This window comes from Equus quagga, chromosome 17 (assembly GCF_021613505.1).
Source record: "Equus quagga isolate Etosha38 chromosome 17, UCLA_HA_Equagga_1.0, whole genome shotgun sequence".
Classification (NCBI taxonomy): Eukaryota; Metazoa; Chordata; class Mammalia; order Perissodactyla; family Equidae; genus Equus; species Equus quagga.
Genome location: NC_060283.1, coordinates 11,737,506 through 11,751,908, shown reverse-complemented (window position 1 = coordinate 11,751,908; position 14,403 = coordinate 11,737,506). Strand labels below are relative to the sequence as shown.

Sequence of the window (14,403 nt, the reverse complement as noted above, 5' to 3'; positions counted from 1 at the left end):
AACAAGCAGCAGAAGTGAACACAGCAGCAGGCGTCCAAAACAACCCTTGAGCCCCAAGGCCTTGGAGACTCAGGTAAGGAATCAATTTGCTTTGTTTAAATGACTAAAAGGGAGTGATGGATGGATAAGGCATGGGATGGTTTTGAAGACTGGAGATTCTGGGCTGTGATTCCACAGCTTCTCTGGTCAGGTTTTCTGATAGTGTGATGATCTGAGGAGGGATGATACCAAGGCTTGCTGCCCACCCACCCCTTAACCACTCTCTCTCAGGAATGACCCTGGCCAATCAACTGTGAGTCATTCTACAAAGGTAGCAGATTACCGCATGTAGATTAAAGCATGGTTACTAAGCTGCTGGGCTCCATCACTCACAAGCCATATAACCTTCCACAAGTTACTAAACCTCTATGCTCCTCAGCTTCCTCATCTATAAAAGGGGGACAGTGGTAATAGCCATGGCACTAGGAAGATTAAATGAGCTCAAATCCCAAAGCTCTTAGAACCACCTGGTACCAAATAAGAAATAATCAGTCACGGCTATAGTGAAAATAACTCCATTCCTCTTCCTTTAACTGCTTTTGTTTTCAAAGACACCCCACTAAATGGAAATACCCCTAGATGTTGTTAAGACTCACAGGCTGCTCACATTTTCTGGTGGGGATTAGTGGGCACCAAATTGAGCACAAAATCTTGCCTCAACTCTATCACAGAAACCTAGAGTGAGAGTGGGCACTGGAGACGAGGAGGCTTCAATAACAGAGAACAAAGGTGAATTTTAACCCTGTTACAATTGTTTCCTGAAAGTAGTATATAATGTGATTCCCTTTCCTTGTTTCCCTTAAAATGATCCCACAAAATGAGATCATTTCCCATAAGATGATCTCACTGATCCTCAGGTGAGGTGAAATTGTCCCCTTTTGGTCTGACATCCTGAGCATTTGTACACCTGCCCGGAGGAGGCAGCTCAGTTTAATGTTTTTTGAGCTCAAAGTATGTAGAACACAGGTGCCCTATGTAATCCTGGTAAAACTTTCCCTTTGGGAATTTACAGCCCATTAGAGAAGTAGTTACAATATGACATAGAAAGAAAACAGCTGGTGACAAGTAAGGAATGCAAAGGGCCTTGGGCTTTGAAGAAGTCCTGCCATCAGGTGAGGAGAACAGGAACAGCCTCAGGTGATGTGAATATCTAACAGGGAGTTTGAAAGTGAAGAGGTGGGAGGAAGAGCATTTCAACGGAGGGGGTTCAGAGAAGAGAGCAGGAGGCATGTCCAGACCAGGGCCCTGGTGGGGAACAGTGGGATATGAGCTTCAGAAGTTATGTAGAGCTGACCTGTGAAGGGCAGGAGGAGCCAGGTGAAGGGTTTCTCCAAAAGGCAAGGACAGATCAGAGAAAGTTCAGACTCAGGAAGAGCATGACTTAAGTCAGTGATTTAGGGAGTCTGACCTAGCAGCCTTATGGAGGATGGATTAGAAAAGAGAAAGACTGAAGGCAGAAAAGCACCATTTTTGGGCTTAAACCAGGAGAGGAAATGAGAGTCAAACTCATGGGGTGACACTGAAAGTAGAAAAAACGTGCACATGCAAGATGAGGTATGTTCCAAAGAAACGAGATGACTTGGCCAGTGATGGAATATGGGAGATAAAGGAGCTGAGTGAAACGTTGCTCCAACGTTTTCAGATTGGGTGAGAGGGGAAACAAAAATAGAGCAGTCTGAGGGATGAGGCCTGGGGAAATGCCAGTGACTCTGCAGCACGGTCCTTGAAGAGAGGAGTTTCAGTTGAGTGGCTCTGGCAGAAATGGGCTGTGAAGCGTTGAGTGGGTGGGTGGGTGGTCAGGAAGTAGAGGAAGAGAGTGGAACCATCAGCTTTTAAGAAGCTGTGGGTAAAGGAGAGGGGAGAGTGGGCAGTGGCTGGGATGTCGCTAGATTAAAGGAAGGGGCTTTGGGATTGGGGAACACTGCAGCACACTTTAATCATAAAAAATGCTCTAGGGGCCGGCCTGGTGGTGCGAGGGTTACGTTTGCACGTTCCACTTAGGTAACCTGGGGTTTGCGGGTTCAGATCTCCGGTGCGGACCTATGCACTGCTGGTCAAGCCATGCTGTGGCAGGCGCCCCACATATAAAGTAGAGGAAGATGGGCACAGATGTTAGCTCAGGGCCAGGCTTCCTCAGCAAAAAGAGGAAGATTGGCAGCAGATGTTAGCTAAGGGCTACTCTTCCTCAAAAAAAAAAAAAAAGTCCAGTAATAACTATTGTTCTTTGAGTATTTAGTTCTTTATGAACTGCAAATTATTTCATGTTATCAAAACAATACTTTGAATATATAAATCACAAAAACGGCCAGTAACAGAGCTGGGACTAGCTCTTTCTGCTCCATACCACCATGAATAGAGAGGCGAGAATCAATTTCTTTGAAGGACTGACATCTTAGAGGAAGGAGATGGGTTGAGGAATACAAGCAGAGGGAAAGGAAGTAAGAACACTCCTCCTCAGAGATGAGTGTGCAGGGGGCCAGAAAGGATAAAAATGAAAACCCATTTTGAGGGCAAAGGAGGAATGTGAGGAAACAAAAGCTAGGTAGCTTTGAACTTCTCAGTAAAAGATGGAATTATTGGACCTAAAAGCCATTACTCAACCCAAAACCCATAAAGCTGTGAGCTCTTCTTCAGTGGATGGACACAGAAACCGTAGTACATTTTAAAAATCAAAAAAAGATTTGCAGAAGTTGCTGTAATAAAATGGGGCAGTGCCTGATAAAGTGAGTCCTGATTTTAATATAGTTTAGTGGAAATAAAATCCTATTACTATCACATTTTGCCCAATGTGGTCAGTATGCCTACTAAGGTACCAAAAAGTCTTTGAGCATAATTGTGTGTTGGGAAATGCTTAAGTCATTGTGAACATTTTTTTTTAATGATAAGTAAAGATGCAGGAATCTACAATATCCTTAGGAGTATATGGTCTAGTTTTATATATTCCCATAGAATGAAATTTTTCATTGCCCAGTCTGTCTACAATGCCCTGGCATAGAAATAAATATTTTAGAGAGATTACTCCCATAAAAAATTGAAAGTAGAGAATAGAAACAGGTGTGTTCGTGTTTATAGTAATATTTGTTGAAGGCTTTGTAGAAATGTCGTTTCCGAAGCGAGACGACATTTTACCAGCGGAGTAAAATATGGTCATTACTGCCATCAGCCATTGCAGACACAGCCTGAGTAGAACTTGCTTATGTAAAAGATTTATCTCACCAACAATACAGATATAGCCTTAAGCAGTTGATGAAGAAGGAGAAATTAAAACAAGGGTAGTCCAATCATCTCCTTCTGGCTGGCTTACTGAAGACCTTTGCTCTTTAGTGAGTGTTCTACTAAAACCCCCCCCTCTGGAGAGCAGTGTGGTGACTCCCAGCTCACTCCATACTTACAATGGGGAAATTAATTAACCTCCCTGAACCTCCATTTCCACATCTGCACAAATGACCAAATGCCTACTTAAGGAAGGTGTTGGAAGAGTTGGAACTAGGTATGCAATATCCCGGCCCACAGTAGGTACTCAGTAAACACCTGTCACCATCTGGTCTAGCCTGGGGTGCAGCAGAAAGAGCACCAGGCTCAGCCACAGCGACTACCTTCTAGTTTGGCTCTGTCACTAACTGTGAGGGCTTTAACAAGCATGTCCCTTCCCTGGGCTGCAGTTTCATCCGTCAGATGAAGAGAATGGTTTCTGAGGTTCTGACTAGCTCTAAAACTTCTGCCTGGTGACCAGAATCCGTCTGTAAACTCCTTAGTGGGCTGTATTAATATATTCCCTTTTGTTGGTGGTCTTGTGGGGCAGTTTGTGGTGCAAGGCAGATCCCCAAGACCACGCGACATCTGATAATCTAGAGCTCGGGCAAAATCAAGTGGGAAGCACCCAGTCAAAGCTCCCCGCTTCATTTCAGCCTGTGGCCCCGACAGATACTCCATTTGCAACTGATTTACAGTCATCCAAATAGCACCTCTATTTGAAGGAGAAGGGAGAGCTTCGTAAGTAAAAGGCTGAATTCCTAGTCCCCGCACGGGACAAAGCAGCCTAGTACCATAGATTACCTCATTAGATAGGCCCAAATCCTCAGCTTAAATCTCTAAAAGTTGTGTAACTTTGAATAAGTTACCTAACTTTTCTGTGCCCTTGTTACCTTTTCTACAAAATAGGGCCAATGGTTCATCTCTTGTCTATTCTGTGAGGCTCCAATGAGACGCCAGATGTGAAATCTCTTTGTAACTATGAAGTGAGTACAAATGTGAGGCCAAGGAGACTCCCAGGCACCTGTCTTACAGCATCCCTGCAGGTGCCCAGCTCTGCATGACTTCACTAAGATAAGTGAGCTGGACAGACAGTCCCCGTCTCCAAGGCCCCTTACATGAATGACTTACAGTCAATAAAGACAAGATCAAAGATGTGTCCCTACAGAGAGATTTCCAGGGCCCAGGAAAGACCCAATAGAATTCATGGAAGTAACTGACATAAACACATGAATACCAAAAGGAAGCACGAGATGAAGAACGTTGACAGTCTTTAAATGTTAGAGCTGGAAAGGAGCTTGGTAATAATCACTAACTGCAGAAATTAATAAACCATGAATTCTAAGAATAAACAGCATTTACTACTTTCTTCCTAGGTACTAGTTGCTTTCATTTGTTAACTTATTTCTCACATAGCATGTCTGTGAAAGGGGTATTGTTCTCATTTTCCAGATGGGAAAAGACAGAAACTAATGTTCACAAAGGTAATAATACTAAGAATGAGAATAGCAACAAACAGCATGGTGATTCCTCAAAAAAAGTTGAAACTAAAACTACCATATGATCCAACTATTCCACCTCTGGGTGTTTATCCAGGGAACAGGAAAACAATAATTCAACAAGATGTATGCACCCCTATGTTCACTGCAGCATTATTCACAATAGACAAGACCTGGAACCAACCTAAGTGCCCACTGACGGATGAATAGCTAAAGAAGATGTGGTATCTATATATACAATGGAATACTACTCAGCCATAAAAAAGATGAAACTTGTCATTTGTGACAACATGCATGGACCTTGAGGGTATTATGCTAAGCAAAATAAGTCAGATGTAGAAAGACAAACAATGTATGATTTCTCTCATACGTAGAAGACAAAACAACAACAACAAACACATGAATACAGAGAACAGACTGGTGGTTACCAGAAGGGAAGTAGGGGGAGAGTGAAAGGGGTAAAGGGGCACATTTGTACGGTGAGGGATGGCAATTAGACACTTAGTGGTGAACATGATGTGGTCTATACAGAGGTCAAAATATAAAGATGTACACCTGAAATTTATGAAATGTTATAAACCAATGTGACCTCAATAAAGAAAAAGAAAAAAGAACTATGAGTGAAAAAAAAGAATAGCAACAAAACAGGTAATAATTATTCAGATATGGGTACTTTACATACATTTATTTCTTCAATAATATTTATTAAACTACTAAATTCAGGCATGATTTTAGATACTGAACAAGAGAGAAGAAGGTCTCTGCTTTGATGGAACTTACATTCTAGTGGGGAGAGAGACAATAAACCAGCAGGCAAATAATCAAGGTGATTTCCCACAGTGATAAGTGCCACGAGGCAAATAAATGGGGTGTTGCGGGAGAGAGTAACTTGGAGGATGCGCTGTGAGTTGAGGGTTCAGTGAAGGCTTCTCTGAGGAGCTGACATTTGAGCTACACCTGAATGAAAAGACACCAGCCAGGCACAAACCATCACCCCATTTAAGTCTTATAACAACCCTATGAGACAAGAAATATTACTATTCCCATTTTACAAATGAAGAACTTGAGGCCCAGAGAATTTAAAGAACTTGCCCAAAGTTTCACAGAGAATACAAGAATCATGATACAAAAGTGGGCAGTTTGACTCAGGAGGCCATGGTCTTGTACACAACCTTAGAGAGCCTCCTTGAAGGGATTTACTCAAGGTCACGGAGTTAGAGGTAGAAGAAGGACTAGAATTAGCCTTTCCTGATTCTGAGGACGGTCCTCATAATAATTTGTCATGAGGCCTCTCGTCCATCACAATGGACAAAAGCAGATAAGCAATGGGACAAGGACAAGTCAATACAAAATATATTTTCCAGTATTAAAGCACAAGAAAAGCATCCAGGGATGAGAGACAAGCAGCACGTGCGGATACATGAGCATGGTGTTCTCTACAAAGATGAAGCATTCCCCAAACATGGCTGCCAAGAATACTCGCAGGGACCCCTGGGCCCATATGTCCTCGCCTGAGATGGCCCCTCTGGATCCTGTCTCAGAACATGGCAGTGGGCCTGGCCTTAGAGCCAAAGCCACTAGGAGGAGGCCATGTCTACTCTCAATGACACCCATGGAGAGAATACAAAGAAAAGTATTCAGATGCATGGCACAAGATACAAGAATGCCAAAAATCCTGTCCTCTCTCTCCTCATTTTATTATTTGTTTTATTTTTAGGAGTTTTGAGAGTGAAATGACAACACCCAGAAATTCAATGAGTGGGGCTTTCCCAGCAGAGACTAGGAAAGGCCCTATTGCCACACATCCTATTCAAAAAGGAATGTCCAGGAGGATGCCTTCAGTGGTGGGCCCCACACAAAGCTTCTTCATGAGGGAATCTAAGGCCTTGGGGGTAAGTCAGTTGCCCTCCATTTCATATCCCAGGGGTTTTCTGGCCTATGGAAGCAGCTGCTGTATGTCACAAAATTCAATCCAACCTGAAAGTATTTGATCCAACCTGAGGTATCCCTTATGTCTGACACAGTGGGCCAAATCAAGGATGTATCAGAGAAGTTATCACGGTGATCTTCTGCCTCCTTTTCATTTTGAGGTTTGCAAATTTAGGGGTTTCTCATCTTAGTTCATTGCCAGCATCCCAGGCATATCTGCCTAGGAAATGCCCCAGGTGGTGGGGAAATGGATCCGAACAAGGCAAAGGTCTTGGCACCTCCACCACTTCCTTTGGGTATTTTACACAGCCCCAGGTCAGGGGCCAGGGTCTTATCTTGGCTTTCTGACTTGATGATGATTTCAGTTCATCCATCAGTGCCCTATTCTCTCCCCAGGCTGTCCAGATTATGAATGGGCTCTTCCACATTGCCCTAGGTGGCCTCCTGATGATCCACAAGAACGTCTATGCACCCATCTCTGTAACTTTGTGGTACCCTCTCTGGGGAGGCATTATGGTGAGTAAAAAATAAGTCTAAAAACACTAAAAAGCTCCACAGAAATATACCAGCTTATTTCTGTGTTGAGGAACCTATGTGGGTAGGAAATAAGTTATCAGGTTAAAGTAATGTCATGGAAAGTGGTTGACTAAATTGAGCATGAATCTCATGGTTGAGAGTGGGTGGTCATGCTTCCTGTGAATTCAGAGAAAGATGCCGTACATGGATCTACACAGGGAAGGAACACTGTTCAAAGCAGGATCTCTCCAGTCAATTTGGGCAAGGGTAGAGGGGCACAAGACATTTGGACTGTACAGCATGGCATTTTAGAAAACAAGAGGGAAAAGAAACGTCCCGCTTGCTCCCACCTGGTCCATCTTTCCTACAATTCTGTTTAGTTACTATCACACGTGGTGAAATCAGTCCCATCCCAAATAAACATCCTTTTGCTTATCAGCAGAGCAGCACTCCTGATGGCCGTTTCATGTCCATGTTTCCCAGCTTATGACCCCATCTGGGTCTGGTATGGGGCAGTGATGTTTACATCGCCATTATACTTTCATAGTTGCTAAGACAAAGATAAGTCCAGGATTGAAATTTTCAGAACAAGGAGAAATGGATTGTGGATGGCTTTTTTACAACCAGTTCTCAATGTTAAAAAGCGATCTCCCTCTCTGCTTCTCTCCTTCTCTGCTGCTTCTTCCATCTCTCCCACACCCTTCCTCACCCATCACCTCTCTTTTTACAGTATATCATTTCTGGATCACTCCTGGCAGCAGCGGAGAAAAGCCCCAGGAAGAGCTTGGCAAGTAACCGTATGTTCTTCTTTCCCAAACATCAGAGAAATATCTATTTTTTCAGTTGAAAACAGGGACCCTTAAAGACCTTTGGAATCACAGTAGCATTGAGTTCTCTCTCAACCCTAAAAAGCAAAAGATCCTCTACAATACTGTTGTGTTTTTATTCATAAAAAACTTGGAAATGAGATCTACCTGAAAAAATGTCCACGGAAACAGCATTAAAGGCAGATCAATGAAAAGCAGGTTTCTGGTCTTATGAATATTAAAGGTCGTGTGAGACTGATAGATCTCTTTGAAAACTGTGTCATTTCTCTCAGACCACTATTTAGGAAAACTGTCCAATCAATGCTGTGATTGACTCAAGTCCTCGTTGACCTTGAGCTGTAACCTTGAGTGAGTCAGTTTACCTCTATGTACCTCTGAGTTCCACCTATAAATGGAGATAACGGCCCTTGCTACCATATGAAATGTCCAAGAGGATGAAATAGAGTAGTGCACATGAAAGTGGGCGTCAGAGGCTATACAGAGCTAGAGTGGGCTTGTTCATATAACCCCTAGGGAGACATTCATACTCAGAAAGAGCTGCCAATTCTCTATGGATCAAGAGCTTACCAGCAAGTTTCCCCCTAACTTTTTTATACTTACTAAGCTCTTACTAATTTGAGACACTTCCAAAATCAGTGAGGACCTGAGTGGATTGAGATGGCTCCTTTCTAGGGGTGGTCTGACAAACTCAGTTTTGGGGGAAAACACTGTTCATGAAGATTAAGTTGTTTTATTCTCCAAATATAGCCATTCCTACTGACTTGCCATCTATAGGTCATAAAGCCAGGGATAAAAATATGTGTGTCTTAAAATAATTGTCAAGAATCTCATACCATTATGGTACTCGTCACATATATTTTTCCTGTTTCAATCTTTTATCATCCCTGCAAGGTAGAACATTCACACTGACATCATCTTACCTATGCTACCCAGAGACATCAGCTCTAATTGCATTTTGAAAGATGGTTCCCTGGGGCTAATTGTAACCTATGTCAATCGGGAGTAGGTGTTGTTTTGTTTTTGCTGCTGTTTCTGCTTGATGGTACAGACCTAGATGGTTCTATCTGCTCTTTCCCTTCCTATACCCATAATGCCATCCTGCCTCATTGTGATCGAAGACCTCCCTTCTTTCTCCTCTCTAACTTCCCATGCAGACGGATATAATCTGAATACCATTTATCTTCATTTACTCAACAAATATTTATTGAACACCTACGAGGATGCTGGCAGTGGCAGTGAAAGGAAGTGCAAGGATACAAGATATAGAGTGAGGGATCACTCCTAGAATTTGTTCTTGATGAACTGATTGGATAGTGGTGGTATAAAATGAGATGGGGAAGCCTGAGAAAGGAACAGGACTGGGAGATGCAGGTTTACATTGCATAGTAACAAAGAGAATAAAAATAACTGAGAGAAGAACTTTAGCATGTTTAGGTATAGGACTTTTGTGAGTAAGGGGAATGGGGTCTGAAATCCCTTCCTAGCTTATATTCTCCAAATGGAAATCAAACCCAATTAATAAATCTTTATGTCTCCGTTTCAGGTCAAAGGGAAAATGATAATGAACTCATTGAGTCTCTTTGGTGCCATTTCTGGAATAATTTTTTTGATCATGGACATATTTAATATTACAATTTCCCATTTTTTTAAATGGGAAGGTCTGAAAGATACTAAACATTCTGAGCCATATGTTAACATACACAACTGTGAATTGGCAAACCCTGCTGAGAAAAACTCTCTGTCTATTGAATATTGTAAGAGCATACGGTCTGTGTTCTTGGTAAGTGGAAAGTCGGGTTTCTTTTCAGGGAGGAGGTATGGCATTTTTATTATGATCATCAACTCTGGATCTAGACTGTCTGCATCTGCTACTTGTTGCCTATATGGCTTTGGGCGAGAATTTTAACCTCACTCTGCCTCAATTTCTTTAACTTTAAAATGGAGAAGGTAACGGTACTTCTGTCATAAGGCTGTTTTGAGGGATAAATGAATTAATAAATGCAAAACACTTAGAATGGTGTCCAGTACATAGAAAGTGATACATAAGTGTTTGCTTGAACATTAGTTATTATTAAATATTATTAATTATTATGATTACTATTGATGGTATTAATATTTTTTATTGTTAAGATGAACAGTGAAGAAATACCTAAGTTGTTATGAAAATCTTTTGCCTCAAGGAGCTTTTAGTGTAGAATTTGAAGGAAAAAAACGCATCTCCCAAATGTGGAGAGGTTTTCTGGGTTGTGATAGCATACCACCTAAAGGTGGATGCAACATACTTTTTCCTACATAGAATTGATTCTTCAACTAATTACTATTTCCTTACTTTCCATCAGCAGCAAGCATTAACTACTGTTGTGTGCCAGGAGTTGTGCTAAGTGTTCGGGTTATAGAGATACTAGTAATTCTTAGTTAGTCATTACTCACTGGAAGAATTGATCTTTTAATCATTTAATTTTAGCCAACAGTCATTTACTGAACATCAACCACATTCTTTGAGCCATTATTACATTTTCACCCTCATTTTTCTGTTGTTCTTCAGAGCATTTTTGCAGTGATGCTGATCTTTGCCTTCTTCCAGAAACTTGTGGCAGCTGGCACTGTTGAGAACGAATGGAAAAAACTGTGCTCCAGGCCCAAAGCTGTAAGTAGTAGCCACTCTGTCCACACCTCCCTCTAGAAAAATCACATCTACAAAAGATCGCTTATGGAGAATGTAATCTGATAAGACTCTGAGACTGGGAGCTTCATGAAAAACAGTCTTGGCGTATTTCTGGAAAGGTAAAATACCAGTAATGAGGAAAAATGTCTTGAAATTTGAAACAAGTCTAAAGGCTAAATAGAGGATACAGTTTTATAATATGTGCATCCTCTTACTCACCTCGAGTTCTGCTTGACTTCAGGCATCCAACTTGACTTCATGATTCCATTCTTAATGTGTGAAAGCAGGATGGCTGAAGGTTGAAGGCTGATTAAAGCCACCAGGTCTTCCACTTCGTTTCTCAGTATTCCACCCCCATCTCACCTTTTCATCTAATCCCTCCTCCAAAGCAATAGGTTCACAGAGGCTCCACAATTGGGAGATATGAATATCTCAGGAATATATCTATTATCAACTGCTTCAGAACCATAGAATGTTAGATTTAGAAACCAGCACTAATTCCTTTGTTTTGTCAATGAGGAAAACAGTATTAGAGAGAAAATTACTTTCCCAATTATTTCCAATAAAGACAAATCAAAACTAGAATCTAAATTCCTCTATTACTGCAGTGTTCTTTCCCAAATACTGCATGATGATTCTAGGCAAATTGGCAAGTATCTGCTGGCTTTGAAGATGAGTTCTGGTAAGTGATTTGAAAAGAATTTGTGCACATGGGAAATAAATCCTGGTATCTGGAGGCATATGGGAAATAACATGAGTAGCATAAAAACTAGGAGATATTTGACAAATATTCATAGGGATTGTTGAGAAATGTGCCAATGGTAAAGTTTGAGAAAAGCTTGTTTAATTTTGTGTTCTAGAATGTAGTTCTCTTGTCAGCTGAAGAAAAAAAGGAACAGACAATTGAAATAAAAGAAGAAGTGGTTGAGCTGACTGAAGTATCATCCCAACCAAAGAATGAAGAAGACATCGAAATTATTCCAGTCCAAGAAGAAGAAGAAGAAGAAGAAAAAGAAGAAGCAGCAGCAGCAGCAGCAGAAACAAACTTTCCAGAACCTCCTCAAGAGGAGGAATCCTCACCAATAGAAAATGATAGCATCCCTTAAACTAGCTTTTCTGTTTTCTTTTTCCTTTCTTTTATTAAGCATTAGTGTTTATAGCTTCTGAGAGATACATTTAAGCCCACTTCTTGAGGCACTCTGCTTGTATCCTCCACATCTCTCTCTGGTCTTTGCGTGGAGTGACCAGCTCCCTCTCTCTCGTTCAGACAATTATAGCCACTTTAGCAGACTGTGTCCTCATGTTTGTTGTTTGGGGCACCTTTTTTACATTGAAAAAGGCAGAATAAATGCCACAGAATGTGATTTCTCACGAGCCTTTTCCTTAGAGAAGGTTTTGTAGGAATAGTAATAGTAGTAGTTTTTTCATTTCTTCCCTCAGCAACAGGGAGACTCTGTACTGATGAAAAAGATAAATGACTGCTTCATGCCATCCCTAAACTTTCTTTAATGTCTTACACATCTTAATTTTTGGTGGAGTCCCTTTTGCACCATTATCTTCAGGAAAGTAAAAAGTAATAATAATGGGTATAATAACGAACCTATTCCATCTATCTTTCCATGGGCCTGACACTGTGGCACATTCTTAGAGCCTCCACACCCCATCAGGGAAGCTCTGAGTGGCCAACACTCAACCCTTTCATTGTACAAACAGCACAGCTTATCCATGGAGATGTCTTTATCTGTCTTAACTTTCCCCAACTCCTGCTCTAGGCTCTTGGTTGCATTGTCTACCTACTTTGAACCTTTAGGCAAGAGAAGAAAGAATGAAAGCAAAATGCCGCAATGAGTCCCCAGATCTCAAATAATAATCAAGACTTGTATTTATAGAATATTTTTCAGTTCACAAAGTATTTTATCAAATAATTGCCTTCGATCTTCCATGATCAGGAAAAAAAATCCCTATCTCTATTTTACAAATGATTCAAAGAGGTTAAGTAAATTGTAAATAAATAAAATGAATTTTTCAATGGTCACAGCTAGTAATTTTGAGAGCCTTGTTTCAGACTCAGATCTTCTCACTGTTTGAAAATCAGTAATGTTCGAAATAACCATATTGCTTGTCCAATGCCTGTGTAAGCTACTAGAGCCAAGTCAACAGGTTTTATCGAGCCTCTACTCTCTGATCAGCACAAAACAGGTGTTGAGAGAGACACAAAAGAGTCAGAAATCAGGTTAGACATTCACAACATTTGGAAAACTACTGACATCATTAATATATAATTAGCTATTAGGCTATATAATGCAAACACTGAATGCTATAGACATTCTTAGAAAGAAGACCATGCTTGAAAATAATTAGTTACAACATCAAATCTCAGGTAACAGCTACTCTACGCCTCGATTCCTGTTCATGGCAGAGATACTAGTACCTACACGGAAAGAATGTTAACCTACAAAGATGCCACTTTAATCTAATAATTACATTTGAGCCTTTTCTACATGTTGAGTGCTACCAGATTCTAGCAGGTGTACAGACAATGTACTTTCTACTGCCTGTGATAATTCTACTTTGTTAGGGACTACCAATGGAAGATATTTCCTGAGATTAGAAAAAAGGAGGTAGGACATTTCTCTGTCTATGTAAAGTCCTCAAAATTAGCTTTAAATGAATAAAAATATATTTGTGTTCTTGTCTGCAACGGCTGGTTTCCAACATGGTGTTTTCTTAGTCTTCTTTCCTCATGTAATGTCAGACCAAGGGAGGTTCCTATAGCCCTAAGCGCATATTCACATAACTCCAATCTGGGTTTGAACTGTGAAATGTCAGGACCTCGACTATTCATGTCAGTATATTCTTACAGACACACATTCCCAAGGAACATTTTTGTAGAATAGGTCATTAATAATGTATCTCTCCCTCTCAGCACTTCAGAAAGTGACTCAAATATGTAGCAGGCTCTCCTGCCTTGAACTAGAGGAAAGGGAAGAAGTGTGGCAATAGTAGACTCAATAAAAAATTTTAATGAGAAAATTTTTTAAAAAGACAAGATCCTGGGGCCAGCCGGGTGGCACAGCAGTTAAGTTCACAAGTTCCACCTCAGCGGCACCGGCTTAGCCAGTTTGGATCCTGGGTGTAGACCTATGCACTGCTTGTCAAGCCATGCTGTGGCAGCCATCCCACATATAAAGTAGAGGAAGATGGGCACAGATGTTAGCTCAGTACCAGTCTTCCCCAGCAAAAAGAGGAGGATTGGTGGTGGATGTTAGCACAGGGCTGATCTTCTTCAAAAAAAAAAAAAAAAAAAAGACAAGATCTTATTTCTATCTTATTTTCTCCACTTTTGAAATACATATGAGGAGCCCTCTCCAAACCCATGGTTTTCTTAAGAATTTTATTTTCTTTTATTCACTTATATGATCTCAAATAATTCATTTTTACTGACCTCACATAACTCCTTCCAACATGCGACACTGCTAACGTCTACTGTTAAAGAAGCATGATAATCCTGGCTACAACTTCCTCCCCAACTACCCCTTTGGCAGTCTGTTCATGGTAGGGTGACTGACCCCCCCCCCCCCAGTTTGCCCAGGAATGAGGGATTTCCCAAGATGGGGGACGTTCAGTGCTAAAACCCAGAGAGCCAGTGACAAACCAGGATGCTTGATCGGCCTAG

At 41.1% G+C, this 14,403-nt stretch overlaps 1 protein-coding gene across 1 annotated transcript; it reads left to right on the top strand.

Annotated features, from left to right (window-relative positions):
* On the top strand, window positions 1–13,349 carry MS4A1 (membrane spanning 4-domains A1). Its single transcript, XM_046644525.1, has 7 exons — window positions 1–73; window positions 6,508–6,682; window positions 7,116–7,235; window positions 7,966–8,022; window positions 9,606–9,842; window positions 10,608–10,709; window positions 11,588–13,349. Exons 2-7 carry the CDS (start codon window positions 6,524–6,526, stop codon window positions 11,831–11,833), a joined length of 921 nt encoding a protein of 306 aa, XP_046500481.1. The 5' UTR covers window positions 1–73; window positions 6,508–6,523; the 3' UTR covers window positions 11,834–13,349.
* Window positions 13,350–14,403: the final 1,054 nt, after the last annotated feature.

What these genes read in the sequence shown, in the direction of transcription:
- MS4A1 (XM_046644525.1), top strand. Translation starts at nt 6,524, where the DNA reads ATGACAACACCCAGAAATTCAATGAGTGGGGCTTTCCCAGCAGAGACT. An exon ending in GGGAATCTAAGGCCTTGGGG is followed by an intron (nt 6,683 to 7,115) that starts GTAAGTCAGTTG and finishes TTCTCTCCCCAG; the next exon opens with GCTGTCCAGATTATGAATGG. An exon ending in CTCTCTGGGGAGGCATTATG is followed by an intron (nt 7,236 to 7,965) that starts GTGAGTAAAAAA and finishes CTCTTTTTACAG; the next exon opens with TATATCATTTCTGGATCACT.